Raw genomic sequence first — 19664 nt, 5'->3', positions numbered from 1 at the left:
CCCCTGCTGGCCGGTCACTATATATACACGTGTGTTACTGGTGCCCGTCACTGCGCCAGCTGCTGGGAGTCATTACTGTGCGGAGCGCAGTGTCCCAGAGAGACCCCTGCAGGCTGAGCACCCCCTGCTGGCTGGTCACTATATATACACGTGTGTTACTGGTGCCCGTCACTGCACCAGCTGCTGGGATTCATTACTGGGCAGAGCGCAGTGTCCCAGAGAGACCCCTGCAGGCTGAGCGCCCCCTGCTGGCCGGTCACTATATATACACGTGTGTTACTGGTGCCCGTCACTGCGCCAGCTGCTGGGAGTCATTACTGTGCGGAGCGCAGTGTCCCAGAGAGACCCCTGCAGGCTGAGCGCCCCCTGCTGGCCGGTCACTATATATATACATGTGTTACTGGTGCCCGTCACTGCGCCAGCTGCTGGGATTCATTACTGGGCGGAGCGCAGTGTCCCAGAGAGACCCCTGCAGGCTGAGCGCCCCCTGCTGGCCGGTCACTATATATATACACGTGTTACTGGTGCCCGTCACTGCGCCAGCTGCTAGGATACATTACTGGGCGGAGCGCAGTGTCCCAGAGAGACCCCTGCAGGCTGAGCGCCCCCTGCTGGCCGATCACTATATATACACGTGTGTTACTGGTGCCCGTCACTGCGCCAGCTGCTGGGATTCATTACTGGTCGGAGCGCAGTGTCCCAGAGAGACCCCTGCAGGCTGAGCACCCCCTGCTGGCCGGTTACTATATATACATGTGTTACTGATACCCGTCACTGTGCCAGCTGCTAGGATTCATTACTGGGCGGAGCGCAGTGTCCCAGAGAGACCCCTGCAGGTTGAGCGCCCCCTGCTGGCCGGTCACTATATATACATGTGTTACTGGTGCCCGTCACTGCGCCAGCTGCTGGGATACATTACTGGGCGGAGCGCAGTGTCCCAGAGAGACCCCTGCAGACTGAGCGCCCCCTGCTGGCCGGTCACTACATATACATGTGTTACTGGTGCCCGTCACTGCGCCAGCTGCTGGGATACATTACTGGGCGGAGCGCAGTGTCCCAGAGAGACCCCTGCAGGCTGAGTGCCCCCTGCTGGCCGGTCACTATATATACACACGTGTTACTGGTGCCCGTCACTGCGCCAGCTGCTGGGATTCATTACTGGGCGGAGTGCAGTGTCCCAGAGAGACCCCTGCAGGCTGAGCGCCCCCTGCTGGCCGGTCACTATATATACATGTGTTACTGGTGCCCGTCACTGCACCAGCTGCTGGGAGTCATTACTGGGCGGAGCGCAGTGTCCCAGAGAGACCCCTGCAGGCTGAGCGCCCCCTGCTGGCCGGTCACTATATATACATGTGTTACTGGTGCCCGTCACTGCGCCCCCTGCTGGCCGGTCACTATATATACACGTGTGTTACTGGTGCCCGTCACTGCGCCAGCTGCTGGGATTCATTACTGGGCGGAGCGCAGTGTCCTAGAGAGACCCCTGCAGGCTGAGTGCCCCCTGCTGGCCGGTCACTATATATACATGTGTTACTGGTGCCCGTCACTGCGCCAGCTGCTGGGATTCATTACTGGGTGGAGCACAGTGTCCCAGAGAGACCCCTGCAGGCTGAGCGCCCCCTGCTGGCCGGTCACTATATATACACGTGTTACTGGTGCCCGTCACTGCACCAGCTGCTGGGATTCATTACTGGGCGGAGCGCAGTGTCCCAGAGAGACCCCTGCAGGCTGAGCGCCCCCTGCTGGCCGGTCACTATATATACACGTGTTACTGGTGCCCGTCACTGCGCCAGCTGCTGGGATTCATTACTGGGCGGAGCGCAGTGTCCCAGAGAGACCCCTGCTGGCCGGTCACTATATATACATGTGTTACTGGTGCCCGTCACTGCGCCCCCTGCTGGCCGGTCACTATATATACATGTGTTACTGGTGCCCGTCACTGCGCCAGCTGCTGGGATTCATTACTGGGCGGAGCGCAGTGTCCCAGAGAGACCCCTGCAGGCTGAGCGCCCCCTGCTGGCCGGTCACTATATATACACGTGTGTTACTGGTGCCCGTCACTGCGCCAGCTGCTGGGATTCATTACTGGGCGGAGCGCAGTGTCCTAGAGAGACCCCTGCAGGCTGAGCGCCCCCTGCTGGCCGGTCACTATATATACATGTGTTACTGGTGCCCGTCAATGCGCCAGCTGCTGGGATTCATTACTGGGCAGAGCGCAGTGTCCCAGAGAGACCCCTGCAGGCTGAGCGCCCCCTGCTGGCCGGTCACTATATATACACGTGTTACTGGTGCCCGTCAATGCGCCAGCTGCTGGGATTCATTACTGGGCAGAGCGCAGTGTCCCAGAGAGACCCCTGCAGGCTGAGCGCCCCCTGCTGGCCGGTCACTATATATACACGTGTTACTGGTGCCCGTCAATGCGCCAGCTGCTGGGATTCATTACTGGGCAGAGCGCAGTGTCCCAGAGAGACCCCTGCAGACTGAGCGCCCCCTGCTGGCCGGTCACTACATATACATGTGTTACTGGTGCCCGTCACTGCGCCAGCTGCTGGGATTCATTACTGGGCGGAGCGCAGTGTCCCAGAGAGACCCCTGCAGGCTGAGCGCCCCCTGCTGGCCGGTCACTATATATACATGTTACTGGTGCCCGTCACTGCGCCAGCTGCTGGGATTCATTACTGGGCGGAGCGCAGTGTCCCAGAGAGACCCCTGCAGGCTGATCGCTCCCTGCTGGCCGGTCACTATATATACACGTGTGTTACTGGTGCCCGTCACTGCGCCAGCTGCTGGGATTCATTACTGGGCGGAGCGCAGTGTCCCAGAGAGACCCCTGCAGGCTGAGCGCCCCCTGCTGGCTGGTCACTATATATACATGTGTTACTGGTGCCCGTCACTGCGCCAGCTGCTGGGAGTCATTACTGGGCGGAGCGCAGTGTCCCAGAGAGACCCCTGCAGGCTGAGCGCCCCCTGCTGGCCAGTTACTATATATACACGTGTGTTACTGGTGCCCGTCACTGCGCCAGCTGCTGGGATTCATTACTGGGCGGAGCGCAGTGTCCCAGAGAGACCCCTGCAGGCTGAGCGCCCCCTGCTGGCCGGTCACTATATATACACGTGTTACTGATACCCGTCACTGCGCCAGCTGCTGGGAGTCATTACTGGGCGGAGCGCAGTGTCCCAGAGAGACCCCTGCAGGCTGAGCGCCCCCTGCTGGCCGGTCACTATATATACATGTGTTACTGGTGCCCGTCACTGCGCCAGCTGCTGGGATTCATTACTGGGCGGAGCGCAGTGTCCCAGAGAGACCCCTGCAGGCTGAGCGCCCCCTGCTGGCCGGTCACTATATATACACGTGTTACTGGTGCCCGTCACTGCGCCAGCTGCTGGGATTCATTACTGGGCGGAGCGCAGTGTCCCAGAGAGACCCCTGCAGACTGAGCGCCCCCTGCTGGCCGGTCACTATATATACACATGTGTTACTGGTGCCCGTCACTGCGCCAGCTGCTGGGATTCATTACTGGGCGGAGCGCAGTGTCCCAGAGAGACCCCTGCAGGCTGAGCGCCCCCTGCTGGCCGGTCACTATATATACATGTGTTACTGGTGCCCGTCACTGCGCCAGCTGCTGGGATTCATTACTGGGCAGAGCGCAGTGTCCCAGAGAGACCCCTGCAGGCTGAGCGCCCCCTGCTGGCCGGTCACTATATATACACGTGTGTTACTGGTGCCCGTCACTGCGCCAGCTGCTGGGATTCATTACTGGGCGGAGCGCAGTGTCCTAGAGAGACCCCTGCAGGCTGAGTGCCCCCTGCTGGCCGGTCACTATATATACATGTGTTACTGGTGCCCGTCACTGCGCCCCCTGCTGGCCGGTCACTATATATACATGTGTTACTGGTGCCCGTCACTGCGCCAGCTGCTGGGATTCATTACTGGGCGGAGCGCAGTGTCCCAGAGAGACCCCTGCAGGCTGAGCGCCCCCTGCTGGCCGGTCACTATATATACACGTGTGTTACTGGTGCCCGTCACTGCGCCAGCTGCTGGGATTCATTACTGGGCGGAGCGCAGTGTCCTAGAGAGACCCCTGCAGGCTGAGCGCCCCCTGCTGGCCGGTCACTATATATACATGTGTTACTGGTGCCCGTCAATGCGCCAGCTGCTGGGATTCATTACTGGGCAGAGCGCAGTGTCCCAGAGAGACCCCTGCAGGCTGAGCGCCCCCTGCTGGCCGGTCACTATATATACACGTGTTACTGGTGCCCGTCAATGCGCCAGCTGCTGGGATTCATTACTGGGCAGAGCGCAGTGTCCCAGAGAGACCCCTGCAGGCTGAGCGCCCCCTGCTGGCCGGTCACTATATATACACGTGTTACTGGTGCCCGTCAATGCGCCAGCTGCTGGGATTCATTACTGGGCAGAGCGCAGTGTCCCAGAGAGACCCCTGCAGACTGAGCGCCCCCTGCTGGCCGGTCACTACATATACATGTGTTACTGGTGCCCGTCACTGCGCCAGCTGCTGGGATTCATTACTGGGCGGAGCGCAGTGTCCCAGAGAGACCCCTGCAGGCTGAGCGCCCCCTGCTGGCCGGTCACTATATATACACGTGTGTTACTGGTGCCCGTCACTGCGCCAGCTGCTGGGATTCATTACTGGGCAGAGCGCAGTGTCCCAGAGAGACCCCTGCAGGCTGAGCGCCCCCTGCTGGCCGGTCACTATATATACATGTGTTACTGGTGCCCGTCACTGCTCCAGCTGCTGGGATTCATTACTGGGCAGAGCGCAGTGTCCCAGAGAGACCCCTGCAGGCTGAGCGCCCCCTGCTGGCCGGTTACTATATATACATGTGTTACTGGTGCCCGTCACTGCGCCCCCTGCTGGCCGGTCACTATATATACATGTGTTACTGGTGCCCGTCACTGCGCCAGCTGCTGGGAGTCATTACTGGGCGGAGCGCAGTGTCCCAGAGAGACCCCTGCAGGCTGAGCGCCCCCTGCTGGCCGGTCACTATATATACACGTGTTACTGATACCCGTCACTGCGCCAGCTGCTGGGATACATTACTGGGCGGAGCGCAGTGTCCCAGAGAGACCCCTGCAGGCTGAGCGCCCCCTGCTGGCCGGTCACTATATATACGTGTTACTGGTGCCCGTCACTGCGTCAGCTGCTGGGATTCATTACTGGGCAGAGCGCAGTGTCCCAGAGAGACCCCTGCAGGCTGAGCGCCCCCTGCTGGCCGGTCACTATATATACATGTGTTACTGGTGCCCGTCACTGCGCCAGCTGCTGGGATTCATTACTGGGCGGAGCGCAGTGTCCCAGAGAGACCCCTGCAGGCTGAGCGCCCCCTGCTGGCCGGTCACTATATATACATGTTACTGGTGCCCGTCACTGCGCCAGCTGCTGGGATACATTACTGGGCGGAGCGCAGTGTCCCAGAGAGACCCCTGCAGGCTGAGCGCCCCCTGCTGGCCGGTTACTATATATACACGTGTTACTGGTGCCCGTCACTGCGCCAGCTGCTGGGATTCATTACTGGGCGGAGCGCAGTGTCCCAGAGAGACCCCCTGCTGGCTGAGCGCCCCCTGCTGGCCGGTTACTATATATACATGTGTTACTGGTGCCCGTCACTGCGCCAGCTGCTGGGATTCATTACTGGGCGGAGCGCAGTGTCCCAGAGAGACCCCTGCAGGCTGAGCGCCCCCTGCTGGCCGGTCACTATATATACATGTGTTACTGGTGCCCGTCACTGCGCCAGCTGCTGGGATTCATTACTGGTCGGAGCGCAGTGTCCCAGAGAGACCCCTGCAGGCTGAGCGCCCCCTGCTGGCCGGTCACTATATATACATGTGTTACTGATACCCGTCACTGTGCCAGCTGCTAGGATTCATTACTGGGCGGAGCGCAGTGTCCCAGAGAGACCCCTGCTGGCCGGTCACTATATATACACATGTGTTACTGGTGCCCGTCACTGCGCCAGCTGCTGGGATTCATTACTGGGCGGAGCGCAGTGTCCCAGAGAGACCCCTGCAGGCTGAGCGCCCCCTGCTGGCCGGTCACTATATATACATGTGTTACTGGTGCCCGTCACTGCGCCAGCTGCTGGGATACATTACTGGGCGGAGCGCAGTGTCCCAGAGAGACCCCTGCAGGCTGAGCGCCCCCTGCTGGCCGGTCACTATATATACACGTGTTACTGGTGCCCGTCACTGCGCCAGCTGCTGGGATACATTACTGGGCGGAGCGCAGTGTCCCAGAGAGACCCCTGCAGGCAGAGCGCCCCCTGCTGGCCGGTCACTATATATACACGTGTTACTGGTGCCCGTCACTGCGCCAGCTGCTGGGATTCATTACTGGGCGGAGCGCAGTGTCCCAGAGAGACCCCTGCAGACTGAGCGCCCCCTGCTGGCCGGTCACTATATATACACGTGTTACTGGTGCCCGTCAATGCGCCAGCTGCTGGGATTCATTACTGGGCAGAGCGCAGTGTCCCAGAGAGATCCCTGCAGGCTGAGCGCCCCCTGCTGGCCGGTCACTATATATACATGTGTTACTGGTGCCCGTCACTGCGCCAGCTGCTGGGATTCATTACTGGGCGGAGCGCAGTGTCCTAGAGAGACCCCTGCAGGCTGAGTGCCCCCTGCTGGCCGGTCACTATATATACATGTGTTACTGGTGCCCGTCACTGCGCCCCCTGCTGGCCGGTCACTATATATACATGTGTTACTGGTGCCCGTCACTGCGCCAGCTGCTGGGATTCATTACTGGGCGGAGCGCAGTGTCCCAGAGAGACCCCTGCAGGCTGAGCGCCCCCTGCTGGCCGGTCACTATATATACACGTGTGTTACTGGTGCCCGTCACTGCGCCAGCTGCTGGGATTCATTACTGGGCGGAGCGCAGTGTCCTAGAGAGACCCCTGCAGGCTGAGCGCCCCCTGCTGGCCGGTCACTATATATACATGTGTTACTGGTGCCCGTCAATGCGCCAGCTGCTGGGATTCATTACTGGGCAGAGCGCAGTGTCCCAGAGAGACCCCTGCAGGCTGAGCGCCCCCTGCTGGCCGGTCACTATATATACACGTGTTACTGGTGCCCGTCAATGCGCCAGCTGCTGGGATTCATTACTGGGCAGAGCGCAGTGTCCCAGAGAGACCCCTGCAGGCTGAGCGCCCCCTGCTGGCCGGTCACTATATATACACGTGTTACTGGTGCCCGTCAATGCGCCAGCTGCTGGGATTCATTACTGGGCAGAGCGCAGTGTCCCAGAGAGACCCCTGCAGACTGAGCGCCCCCTGCTGGCCGGTCACTACATATACATGTGTTACTGGTGCCCGTCACTGCGCCAGCTGCTGGGATTCATTACTGGGCGGAGCGCAGTGTCCCAGAGAGACCCCTGCAGGCTGAGCGCCCCCTGCTGGCCGGTCACTATATATACACGTGTGTTACTGGTGCCCGTCACTGCGCCAGCTGCTGGGATTCATTACTGGGCGGAGTGCAGTGTCCCAGAGAGACCCCTGCAGGCTGAGCGCCCCCTGCTGGCCGGTCACTATATATACACATGTGTTACTGGTGCCCGTCACTGCGCCAGCTGCTGGGAGTCATTACTGGGCGGAGTGCAGTGTCCCAGAGAGACCCCTGCAGGCTGAGCGCCCCCTGCTGGCCGGTCACTATATATACACATGTGTTACTGGTGCCCGTCACTGCGCCAGCTGCTGGGATTCATTACTGGGCGGAGTGCAGTGTCCCAGAGAGACCCCTGCAGGCTGAGCGCCCCCTGCTGGCCGGTCACTATATATACATGTGTTACTGGTGCCCGTCACTGCTCCAGCTGCTGGGATTCATTACTGGGCAGAGCGCAGTGTCCCAGAGAGACCCCTGCAGACTGAGCGCCCCCTGCTGGCCGGTCACTATATATACATGTGTTACTGGTGCCCGTCACTGCGCCAGCTGCTGGGATTCATTACTGGTCGGAGCGCAGTGTCCCAGAGAGACCCCTGCAGGCTGAGCGCCCCCTGCTGGCTGGTCACTATATATACATGTGTTACTGGTGCCCGTCACTGTGCCAGCTGCTGGGATTCATTACTGGGCGGAGCGCAGTGTCCCAGAGAGACCCCTGCAGGCTGAGCGCCCCCTGCTGGCCGGTCACTATATATACACGTGTTACTGGTGCCCGTCACTGCGCCAGCTGCTGGGATTCATTACTGGGCGGAGCGCAGTGTCCCAGTGAGACCCCTGCAGGCTGAGCGCCCCCTGCTGGCCGGTTACTATATATACATGTGTTACTGGTGCCCGTCACTGCGCCAGCTGCTGGGAGTCATTACTGGGCGGAGCGCAGTGTCCCAGAGAGACCCCTGCAGGCTGAGCGCCCCCTGCTGGCCGGTCACTATATATACACGTGTTACTGATACCCGTCACTGCGCCAGCTGCTGGGATACATTACTGGGCGGAGCGCAGTGTCCCAGAGAGACCCCTGCAGGCTGAGCGCCCCCTGCTGGCCGGTCACTATATATACGTGTTACTGGTGCCCGTCACTGCGTCAGCTGCTGGGATTCATTACTGGGCAGAGCGCAGTGTCCCAGAGAGACCCCTGCAGGCTGAGCGCCCCCTGCTGGCCGGTCACTATATATACATGTGTTACTGGTGCCCGTCACTGCGCCAGCTGCTGGGATTCATTACTGGGCGGAGCGCAGTGTCCCAGAGAGACCCCTGCAGGCTGAGCGCCCCCTGCTGGCCGGTCACTATATATACATGTTACTGGTGCCCGTCACTGCGCCAGCTGCTGGGATACATTACTGGGCGGAGCGCAGTGTCCCAGAGAGACCCCTGCAGGCTGAGCGCCCCCTGCTGGCCGGTTACTATATATACATGTGTTACTGGTGCCCGTCACTGCGCCAGCTGCTGGGATACATTACTGGGCGGAGCGCAGTGTCCCAGAGAGACCCCTGCAGGCTGAGCGCCCCCTGCTGGCCGGTCACTATATATACCCGTGTTACTGGTGCCCGTCACTGCGCCAGCTGCTGGGATACATTACTGGGCGGAGCGCAGTGTCCCAGAGAGACCCCTGCAGACTGAGCGCCCCCTGCTGGCCGGTCACTATATATACACGTGTTACTGGTGCCCGTCACTGCGCCAGCTGCTGGGATACATTACTGGGCGGAGCGCAGTGTCCCAGAGAGACCCCTGCAGGCTGAGCGCCCCCTGCTGGCCGGTCACTATATATACGTGTTACTGGTGCCCGTCACTGCACCAGCTGCTGGGATACATTACTGGGCGGAGCGCAGTGTCCCAGAGAGACCCCTGCAGACTGAGCGCCCCCTGCTGGCCGGTCACTATATATACACGTGTTACTGGTGCCCGTCACTGCGCCAGCTGCTGGGATACATTACTGGGCGGAGCGCAGTGTCCCAGAGAGACCCCTGCAGACTGAGCGCCCCCTGCTGGCCGGTCACTATATATACACATGTGTTACTGGTGCCCGTCACTGCGTCAGCTGCTGGGATTCATTACTGGGCAGAGCGCAGTGTCCCAGAGAGACCCCTGCAGGCTGAGCGCCCCCTGCTGGCCGGTCACTATATATACATGTGTTACTGGTGCCCGTCACTGCTCCAGCTGCTGGGATTCATTACTGGGCAGAGCGCAGTGTCCCAGAGAGACCCCTGCAGGCTGAGCGCCCCCTGCTGGCCGGTTACTATATATACATGTGTTACTGGTGCCCGTCACTGCGCCAGCTGCTGGGATTCATTACTGGGCGGAGCGCAGTGTCCCAGAGAGACCCCTGCAGGCTGAGCGCCCCCTGCTGGCCGGTCACTATATATACATGTGTTACTGGTGCCCGTCACTGCGCCAGCTGCTGGGATTCATTACTGGGCGGAGCACAGTGTCCCAGAGAGACCCCTGCAGGCTGAGCGCCCCCTGCTGGCCGGTCACTATATATACATGTGTTACTGGTGCCCGTCACTGCGCCAGCTGCTGGGATTCATTACTGGGCGGAGCGCAGTGTCCCAGAGAGACCCCTGCAGGCTGAGCGCCCCCTGCTGGCCGGTCACTATATATACACGTGTTACTGGTGCCCGTCACTGCGCCAGCTGCTGGGATTCATTACTGGGCGGAGCACAGTGTCCCAGAGAGACCCCTGCAGGCTGAGCGCCCCCTGCTGGCCGGTCACTATATATACATGTGTTACTGGTGCCCGTCACTGCGCCAGCTGCTGGGATTCATTACTGGGCGGAGCGCAGTGTCCCAGGGAGACCCCTGCAGGCTGAGCGCCCCCTGCTGGCCGGTCACTATATATACACATGTGTTACTGGTGCCCGTCACTGCGCCAGCTGCTGGGATTCATTACTGGGCGGAGCGCAGTGTCCCAGAGAGACCCCTGCAGGCTGAGCGCCCCCTGCTGGCCGGTCACTATATATACATGTGTTACTGGTGCCCGTCACTGCGCCAGCTGCTGGGATACATTACTGGGCGGAGCGCAGTGTCCCAGAGAGACCCCTGCAGGCTGAGCGCCCCCTGCTGGCCGGTCACTATATATACATGTGTTACTGGTGCCCGTCACTGCGCCAGCTGCTGGGATACATTACTGGGCGGAGCGCAGTGTCCCAGAGAGACCCCTGCAGGCTGAGCGCCCCCTGCTGGCCGGTCACTATATATACATGTGTTACTGGTGCCCGTCACTGCGCCAGCTGCTGGGATACATTACTGGGCGGAGCGCAGTGTCCCAGGGAGACCCCTGCAGACTGAGCGCCCCCTGCTGGCCGGTCACTATATATACACATGTGTTACTGGTGCCCGTCACTGCGCCAGCTGCTGGGATTCATTACTGGGCGGAGCGCAGTGTCCCAGAGAGACCCCTGCAGGCTGAGCGCCCCCTGCTGGCCAGTCACTATATATACATGTGTTACTGGTGCCCGTCACTGCGCCAGCTGCTGGGATACATTACTGGGCGGAGCGCAGTGTCCCAGAGAGACCCCTGCAGACTGAGCGCCCCCTGCTGGCCGGTCACTATATATACACGTGTGTTACTGGTGCCCGTCACTGCGCCAGCTGCTGGGATACATTACTGGGCGGAGCGCAGTGTCCCAGAGAGACCCCTGCAGGCTGAGCGCCCCCTGCTGGCCGGTCACTATATATACATGTGTTACTGGTGCCCGTCACTGCGCCAGCTGCTGGGATACATTACTGGGCGGAGCGCAGTGTCCCAGAGAGACCCCCTGCAGACTGAGCGCCCCCTGCTGGCTGGTCACTATATATACATGTGTTACTGGTGCCCGTCACTGCGCCAGCTGCTGGGATACATTACTGGGCGGAGCGCAGTGTCCCAGAGAGACCCCTGCAGACTGAGCGCCCCCTGCTGGCCGGTCACTATATATACACGTGTTACTGGTGCCCGTCACTGCGCCAGCTGCTGGGATACATTACTGGGCGGAGCGCAGTGTCCCAGAGAGACCCCCTGCTGGCCGGTCACTATATATACATGTGTTACTGGTGCCCGTCACTGCGCCAGCTGCTGGGATTCATTACTGGGCGGAGCGCAGTGTCCCAGAGAGACCCCTGCAGACTGAGCGCCCCCTGCTGGCCGGTCACTACATATACATGTGTTACTGGTGCCCGTCACTGCGCCAGCTGCTGGGATTCATTACTGGGCGGAGCGCAGTGTCCCAGAGAGACCCCTGCAGGCTGAGCACCCCCTGCTGGCCGGTTACTATATATACATGTGTTACTGGTGCCCGTCACTGCGCCAGCTGCTGGGATTCATTACTGGGCGGAGCGCAGTGTCCCAGAGAGACCCCTGCAGGCTGAGCGCCCCCTGCTGGCCGGTCACTATATATACGTGTTACTGGTGCCCGTCACTGCGCCAGCTGCTAGGATACATTACTGGGCGGAGCGCAGTGTCCCAGAGAGACCCCTGCAGGCTGAGCGCCCCCTGCTGGCCGATCACTATATATACACGTGTGTTACTGGTGCCCGTCACTGCGCCAGCTGCTGGGATTCATTACTGGTCGGAGCGCAGTGTCCCAGAGAGACCCCTGCAGGCTGAGCACCCCCTGCTGGCCGGTTACTATATATACATGTGTTACTGATACCCGTCACTGTGCCAGCTGCTAGGATTCATTACTGGGCGGAGCGCAGTGTCCCAGAGAGACCCCTGCAGGTTGAGCGCCCCCTGCTGGCCGGTCACTATATATACATGTGTTACTGGTGCCCGTCACTGCGCCAGCTGCTGGGATTCATTACTGGGCGGAGCGCAGTGTCCCAGAGAGACCCCTGCAGGCTGAGTGCCCCCTGCTGGCCGGTCACTATATATACACACGTGTTACTGGTGCCCGTCACTGCGCCAGCTGCTGGGATTCATTACTGGGCGGAGTGCAGTGTCCCAGAGAGACCCCTGCAGGCTGAGCGCCCCCTGCTGGCCGGTCACTATATATACATGTGTTACTGGTGCCCGTCACTGCGCCAGCTGCTGGGATACATTACTGGGCGGAGCGCAGTGTCCCAGAGAGACCCCTGCAGGCAGAGCGCCCCCTGCTGGCCGGTCACTATATATACACGTGTTACTGGTGCCCGTCACTGCGCCAGCTGCTGGGATACATTACTGGGCGGAGCGCAGTGTCCCAGAGAGACCCCTGCAGACTGAGCGCCCCCTGCTGGCCGGTTACTATATATACATGTGTTACTGGTGCCCGTCACTGCGCCAGCTGCTGGGATACATTACTGGGCGGAGCGCAGTGTCCCAGAGAGACCCCTGCAGACTGAGCGCCCCCTGCTGGCCGGTCACTATATATACACGTGTTACTGGTGCCCGTCACTGCGCCAGCTGCTGGGATACATTACTGGGCGGAGCGCAGTGTCCCAGAGAGACCCCTGCAGACTGAGCGCCCCCTGCTGGCCGGTCACTATATATACACGTGTTACTGGTGCCCGTCACTGCGCCAGCTGCTGGGATTCATTACTGGGCGGAGCGCAGTGTCCCAGAGAGACCCCCTGCAGACTGAGCGCCCCCTGCTGGCTGGTCACTATATATACATGTGTTACTGGTGCCCGTCACTGCGCCAGCTGCTGGGATACATTACTGGGCGGAGCGCAGTGTCCCAGAGAGACCCCCTGCTGGCCGGTCACTATATATACACGTGTTACTGGTGGCCGTCACTGCGCCAGCTGCTGGGATTCATTACTGGGCGGAGCGCAGTGTCCCAGAGAGACCCCTGCAGGCTGAGCGCCCCCTGCTGGCCGGTCACTACATATACATGTGTTACTGGTGCCCGTCACTGCGCCAGCTGCTGGGATTCATTACTGGGCGGAGCGCAGTGTCCCAGAGAGACCCCTGCAGGCTGAGCGCCCCCTGCTGGCCGGTCACTATATATACACATGTGTTACTGGTGCCCGTCACTGCGCCAGCTGCTGGGATTCATTACTGGGCGGAGCGCAGTGTCCCAGAGAGACCCCTGCAGGCAGAGCGCCCCCTGCTGGCCGGTCACTATATATACACGTGTTACTGGTGCCCGTCACTGCGCCAGCTGCTGGGATTCATTACTGGGCGGAGCGCAGTGTCCCAGAGAGACCCCTGCAGGCTGAGCGCCCCCTGCTGGCCGGTCACTATATATACATGTGTTACTGGTGCCCGTCACTGCGCCAGCTGCTGGGATACATTACTGGGCGGAGCGCAGTGTCCCAGAGAGACCCCCTGCAGACTGAGCGCCCCCTGCTGGCTGGTCACTATATATACATGTGTTACTGGTGCCCGTCACTGCGCCAGCTGCTGGGATACATTACTGGGCGGAGCGCAGTGTCCCAGAGAGACCCCTGCAGGCTGAGCGCCCCCTGCTGGCCGGTCACTATATATACACGTGTGTTACTGGTGCCCGTCACTGCGCCAGCTGCTGGGATTCATTACTGGGCGGAGCGCAGTGTCCCAGAGAGACCCCCTGCAGGCTGAGCGCCCCCTGCTGGCCGGTCACTATATATACATGTGGTACTGGTGCCCGTCACTGCGCCAGCTGCTGGGATACATTACTGGGCGGAGCGCAGTGTCCCAGAGAGACCCCTGCAGGCTGAGCGCCCCCTGCTGGCCGGTCACTATATATACATGTGTTACTGGTGCCCGTCACTGCGCCAGCTGCTGGGATTCATTACTGGGCGGAGCGCAGTGTCCCAGAGAGACCCCTGCAGACTGAGCGCCCCCTGCTGGCCGGTCACTACATATACATGTGTTACTGGTGCCCGTCACTGCGCCCCCTGCTGGCCGGTCACTATATATATACACGTGTTACTGGTGCCCGTCACTGCGCCAGCTGCTGGGATTCATTACTGGGCGGAGCGCAGTGTCCCAGAGAGACCCCTGCAGACTGAGCGCCCCCTGCTGGCCGGTCACTATATATACATGTGTTACTGGTGCCCGTCACTGCGCCAGCTGCTGGGATACATTACTGGGCGGAGCGCAGTGTCCCAGAGAGACCCCTGCAGACTGAGCGCCCCCTGCTGGCCGGTCACTATATATACACGTGTTACTGGTGCCCGTCACTGCGCCAGCTGCTGGGATTCATTACTGGGCGGAGCGCAGTGTCCCAGAGAGACCCCTGCAGGCTGAGCGCCCCCTGCTGGCCGGTCACTATATATACATGTGTTACTGGTGCCCGTCACTGCGCCAGCTGCTGGGATTCATTACTGGGCGGAGCGCAGTGTCCCAGAGAGACCCCTGCAGGCTGAGCGCCCCCTGCTGGCCGGTCACTATATATACACGTGTGTTACTGGTGCCCGTCAATGCGCCAGCTGCTGGGATTCATTACTGGGCAGAGCGCAGTGTCCCAGAGAGACCCCTGCAGACTGAGCGCCCTCTGCTGGCCGGTCACTACATATACATGTGTTACTGGTGCCCGTCACTGCGCCAGCTGCTGGGATTCATTACTGGGCGTAGCGCAGTGTCCCAGAGAGACCCCTGCAGACTGAGCGCCCCCTGCTGGCCGGTCACTATATATACACATGTGTTACTGGTGCCCGTCACTGCGCCAGCTGCTGGGATTCATTACTGGGCGGAGCGCAGTGTCCCAGAGAGACCCCTGCAGGCTGAGCGCCCCCTGCTGGCCGGTCACTATATATACATGTGGTACTGGTGCCCGTCACTGCGCCAGCTGCTGGGATTCATTACTGGGCGTAGCGCAGTGTCCCAGAGAGACCCCTGCAGACTGAGCGCCCCCTGCTGGCCGGTCACTATATATACACATGTGTTACTGGTGCCCGTCACTGCGCCAGCTGCTGGGATTCATTACTGGGCGGAGCGCAGTGTCCCAGAGAGACCCCTGCAGGCTGAGCGCCCCCTGCTGGCCGGTCACTACATATACATGTGTTACTGGTGCCCGTCACTGCGCCAGCTGCTGGGATTCATTACTGGGCGTAGCGCAGTGTCCCAGAGAGACCCCTGCAGACTGAGCGCCCCCTGCTGGCCGGTCACTATATATACACATGTGTTACTGGTGCCCGTCACTGCGCCAGCTGCTGGGATTCATTACTGGGCGGAGCGCAGTGTCCCAGAGAGACCCCTGCAGGCTGAGCGCCCCCTGCTGGCCGGTCACTATATATACATGTGGTACTGGTGCCCGTCACTGCGCCAGCTGCTGGGATACATTACTGGGCGGAACGCAGTGTCCCAGAGAGACCCCTGCAGGCTGAGCGCCCCCTGCTGGCCGGTCACTATATATACACGTGTGTTACTGGTGCCCGTCACTGCGCCAGCTGCTGGGATTCATTACTGGGCGGAGCGCAGTGTCCCAGAGAGACCCCTGCAGGCTGAGTGCCCCCTGCTGGCCGGTCACTATATATACACACGTGTTACTGGTGCCCGTCACTGCGCCAGCTGCTGGGATACATTACTGGGCGGAGCGCAGTGTCCCAGAGAGACCCCTGCAGACTGAGCACCCCCTGCTGGCCGGTTACTATATATACATGTGTTACTGGTGCCCGTCACTGCGCCAGCTGCTGGGAGTCATTACTGGGCGGAGCGCAGTGTCCCAGAGAGACCCCTGCAGGCTGAGCGCCCCCTGCTGGCCGGTCACTATATATACACGTGTGTTACTGGTGCCCGTCACTGCGCCAGCTGCTGGGATTCATTACTGGTCGGAGCGCAGTGTCCCAGAGAGACCCCTGCAGGCTGAGCGCCCCCTGCTGGCCGGTCACTATATATACACGTGTTACTGGTGCCCGTCACTGCGCCAGCTGCTGGGATACATTACTGGGCAGAGCGCAGTGTCCCAGAGAGACCCCTGCAGGCTGAGCGCCCCCTGCTGGCCGGTTACTATATATACATGTGTTACTGATACCCGTCACTGTGCCAGCTGCTAGGATTCATTACTGGGCGGAGCGCAGTGTCCCAGAGAGACCCCTGCAGGCTGAGCACCCCCTGCTGGCCGGTTACTATATATACATGTGTTACTGGTGCCCGTCACTGCGCCAGCTGCTGGGATTCATTACTGGGCGGAGCGCAGTGTCCCAGTGAGACCCCTGCAGGCTGAGCGCCCCCTGCTGGCCGGTCACTATATATACACGTGTTACTGGTGCCCGTCACTGCGCCAGCTGCTGGGATTCAGTACTGGGCGGAGCGCAGTGTCCCAGAGAGACCCCTGCAGGCTGAGCGCCCCCTGCTGGCCGGTCACTATATATACACGTGTTACTGGTGCCCGTCACTGCGCCAGCTGCTGGGAGTCATTACTGGGCGGAGCGCAGTGTCCCAGAGAGACCCCTGCAGGCTGAGCGCCCCCTGCTGGCCGGTCACTATATATACACGTGTGTTACTGGTGCCCGTCACTGCACCAGCTGCTGGGATTCATTACTGGGCGTAGCGCAGTGTCCCAGAGAGACCCCTGCAGGCTGAGCGCCCCCTGCTGGCCGGTCACTATATATACACGTGTGTTACTGGTGCCCGTCACTGCACCAGCTGCTGGGATTCATTACTGGGCGTAGCGCAGTGTCCCAGAGAGACCCCTGCAGGCTGAGCGCCCCCTGCTGGCCGGTCACTATATATACACGTGTTACTGGTGCCCGTCACTGCGCCAGCTGCTGGGATACATTACTGGGCGGAGCGCAGTGTCCCAGAGAGACCCCCTGCAGGCTGAGCGCCCCCTGCTGGCCGGTCACTACATATACACGTGTTACTGGTGCCCGTCACTGCGCCAGCTGCTGGGAGTCATTACTGGGCGGAGCGCAGTGTCCCAGAGAGACCCCTGCAGACTGAGCGCCCCCTGCTGGCCGGTCACTATATATACATGTTACTGGTGCCCGTCACTGCACCAGCTGCTGGGAGTCATTACTGGGCGGAGCGCAGTGTCCCAGAGAGACCCCTGCAGGCTGAGCGCCCCCTGCTGGCCGGTCACTACATATACATGTGTTACTGGTGCCCGTCACTGTGCCAGCTGCTGGGATTCATTACTGGTCGGAGCGCAGTGTCCCAGAGAGACCCCCTGCTGGCCGGTCACTATATATATATATATATATATATATATATATATATATATATATACATATACACACATACACACACACACACACACACGAAATGTGATGCAACATTTGGCTAATTTATCAAGAAGTGACATCACCCATAGCAACCAGTTTCTGCCTATCATTTTATAAAATGACTAGCAGCTGACTGGTCACTATGGCAACGTCTCCTCTCTTCTCACTGCTGGATACATCTCCCCCAATATTCATTATTTCAGTACCATTTTACATGCTGTAACCTATGTTCCTTCTGGCAGGTACCGTGTGAAGCCTCCTCCTCCCAGCAGCGGGCTGAGAGTCACTTACACCCCCGGGCCGGTAAGTGGCCACCAGATGTAGCAGGCTGTCTGCAGTGCTCAGTTCCCGTGTCACAGTGTGGGAGGTTATTATGTGTGGCAGATATTGGGGTACAGATGGGGGGGGGGGTGGTAGAGATTTTCCTGCCCACAGCAGACTTCCTGTCACTGATCACTAGGAAGAACACTGCAGAGAATGACTGATAACAGATAACAGTAGCTTGGTCTCAGCACTACATTACTACACTACACAAGCTCAGTCTTACGGCACCTTTATACTGTAGTTAGTAGGATTCACCCGAATGTCACATGAGGTCCTAGATCCCCCGACAGGTCATGTTTCCAGAATGTCCTGTGAGAGGACATGTAACCAGCCCCAGAGGGGACAGTTCTATCCCTGAGGGCGGGCCGGGGGGTAGATTATAATAGCGGAAGGTGTCTTCCCCATTATCTGCTGTTACTCTGTATTTGCTGAGTGAATCCTGGAAACATGGCATGTGATATACAATATGGGACTTCCAGCTGATCTGGTGCTGCCGGCACCCTCTTTTGTCGCCCCCTACAGGTGGCTGCGGGAATGCAGACCAGGCTGGGCGTGGAGCTGTTTGCCATGGCCATAGGATTGGAAGGGCCAGAAGGAGCCGCAGAGTGTTCTCACTGCATAGAGATCCAGAGCGAGGTGGAGACCCTGTTCCTACCGGTGACTGCAAATATCCTTCACTGACAGGTGTCACATGACACAGCCGGACTATTATCAGGTTATAAAGTAATGATGTGTTACACATTATATCACTGAGTAAGAGGTCTTACTATGGCTGCATGGAGGCCTGACCCCGCCCACCGCCAGCACCCGCAGGTTACAGGCCTCATACTTCAGACCCCACCGGAGCCACCGCCAGCACCCGCAGGTTACAGGCCTCGCGCGCCCGAGTCACCGCCGGCACCCGCAGGTTTATAGGCCTCGCGCGCCCGAGTCACCGCCGGCACCCGCAGGTTACAGGCTTCATACTTCAGACCCTACCCAAGCCACCGCAGGTTACAGGCCTCACGCGTCAGACCCCGCCCGAGCCACGGCCAGCACCCGCAGGTTACAGGCCTCATACTTCAGACCCTACCCAAGCCACCGGGCAGGGTCTGACGCGCGAGGCCTGTAACCTGCGGATGCTGGCTGACCCCGCCCGAGCCAGCACCCGCAGGTTACAGGCCTCGCGCGTCAGACCCCACCCGAGCCAGCACCCGCATGTTACAGGCCTCGCGCGTCAGACCCCCGCCTGAGCCAGCACCCGCAGGTTACAGGCCTCGCGCGTCAGACCCCCGCCTGAGCCACCGCAGGTTACAGGCCTCATACTTCAGACTACGCCCGAGCCACTGCCGGCACACGCAGGTTACAGGCCTCGCGCGTCAGCCACTGCCGGCACACGCAGGTTACAGGCCTCGCGCGTCAGCCACTGCCGTCACACGCAGGTTACAGGCCTCATACCCTACCCAAGCCAAGCCACCCCAGGTTACAGGCCACATACTTCAGACCCAGCCCGAGCCACCGCAGGTTACAGGCCTCGCGCGTCAGACACCACCCGTGCCATCACTGGCACCTGCAGGTTACAGGCCTCGCACATCAGACCCCGCCCAAACTATTACCAGCACCCGCAGGTTACAGGCCTCGCGCGTCAGACCCCGCCCGAGCCAGCACCCGCAGGTTACAGGCCTCGTGCGTTAGACCCCGTCCGAACTATTACCAGCACCCGCAGGTTACAGGCCTCGCGCGTCAGACCCCGCTCTCACATATTCCCCAGCTTGTTATTTTATCATCATTTCTTCCTGTTACGAGATCCCTCCAAGGTTTCAGTTCTTAACTCTGCCGCCACCAGTCCTAACAGAGGAGGTGA

At 60.2% G+C, this 19664-nt stretch overlaps 1 protein-coding gene across 4 annotated transcripts in view; it reads left to right on the top strand.

Annotated features, from left to right (window-relative positions):
* SPAG17 (sperm associated antigen 17) overlaps positions 1-18617 on the top strand; it is a 274209-nt gene extending 255592 nt beyond the window's left edge. For 3 of the 4 annotated variants that reach the window (XM_083171479.1, XM_083171477.1, XM_083171480.1), the window contains 2 exons: positions 17740-17800; positions 18344-18617. In XM_083171479.1, the coding sequence (XP_083027605.1) occupies positions 17740-17800; positions 18344-18502 (220 nt within the window). In that variant the 3' untranslated portion in view covers positions 18503-18617. The remainder of the gene's footprint in view (positions 1-17739; positions 17801-18343) is intronic. The other variant, XM_083171478.1, reaches the window with a different exon arrangement.
* The last annotated feature ends 1047 nt before the right edge of the window (positions 18618-19664 follow it).

Source organism: Crinia signifera, chromosome 2 (assembly GCF_055691185.1).
Source record: "Crinia signifera chromosome 2, ASM5569118v1, whole genome shotgun sequence".
In the NCBI taxonomy this organism is placed as follows: Eukaryota; Metazoa; Chordata; class Amphibia; order Anura; family Myobatrachidae; genus Crinia; species Crinia signifera.
Note: the sequence above shows the minus strand (reverse complement) of the source record. Positions and strands in the feature narration are given on the sequence as shown.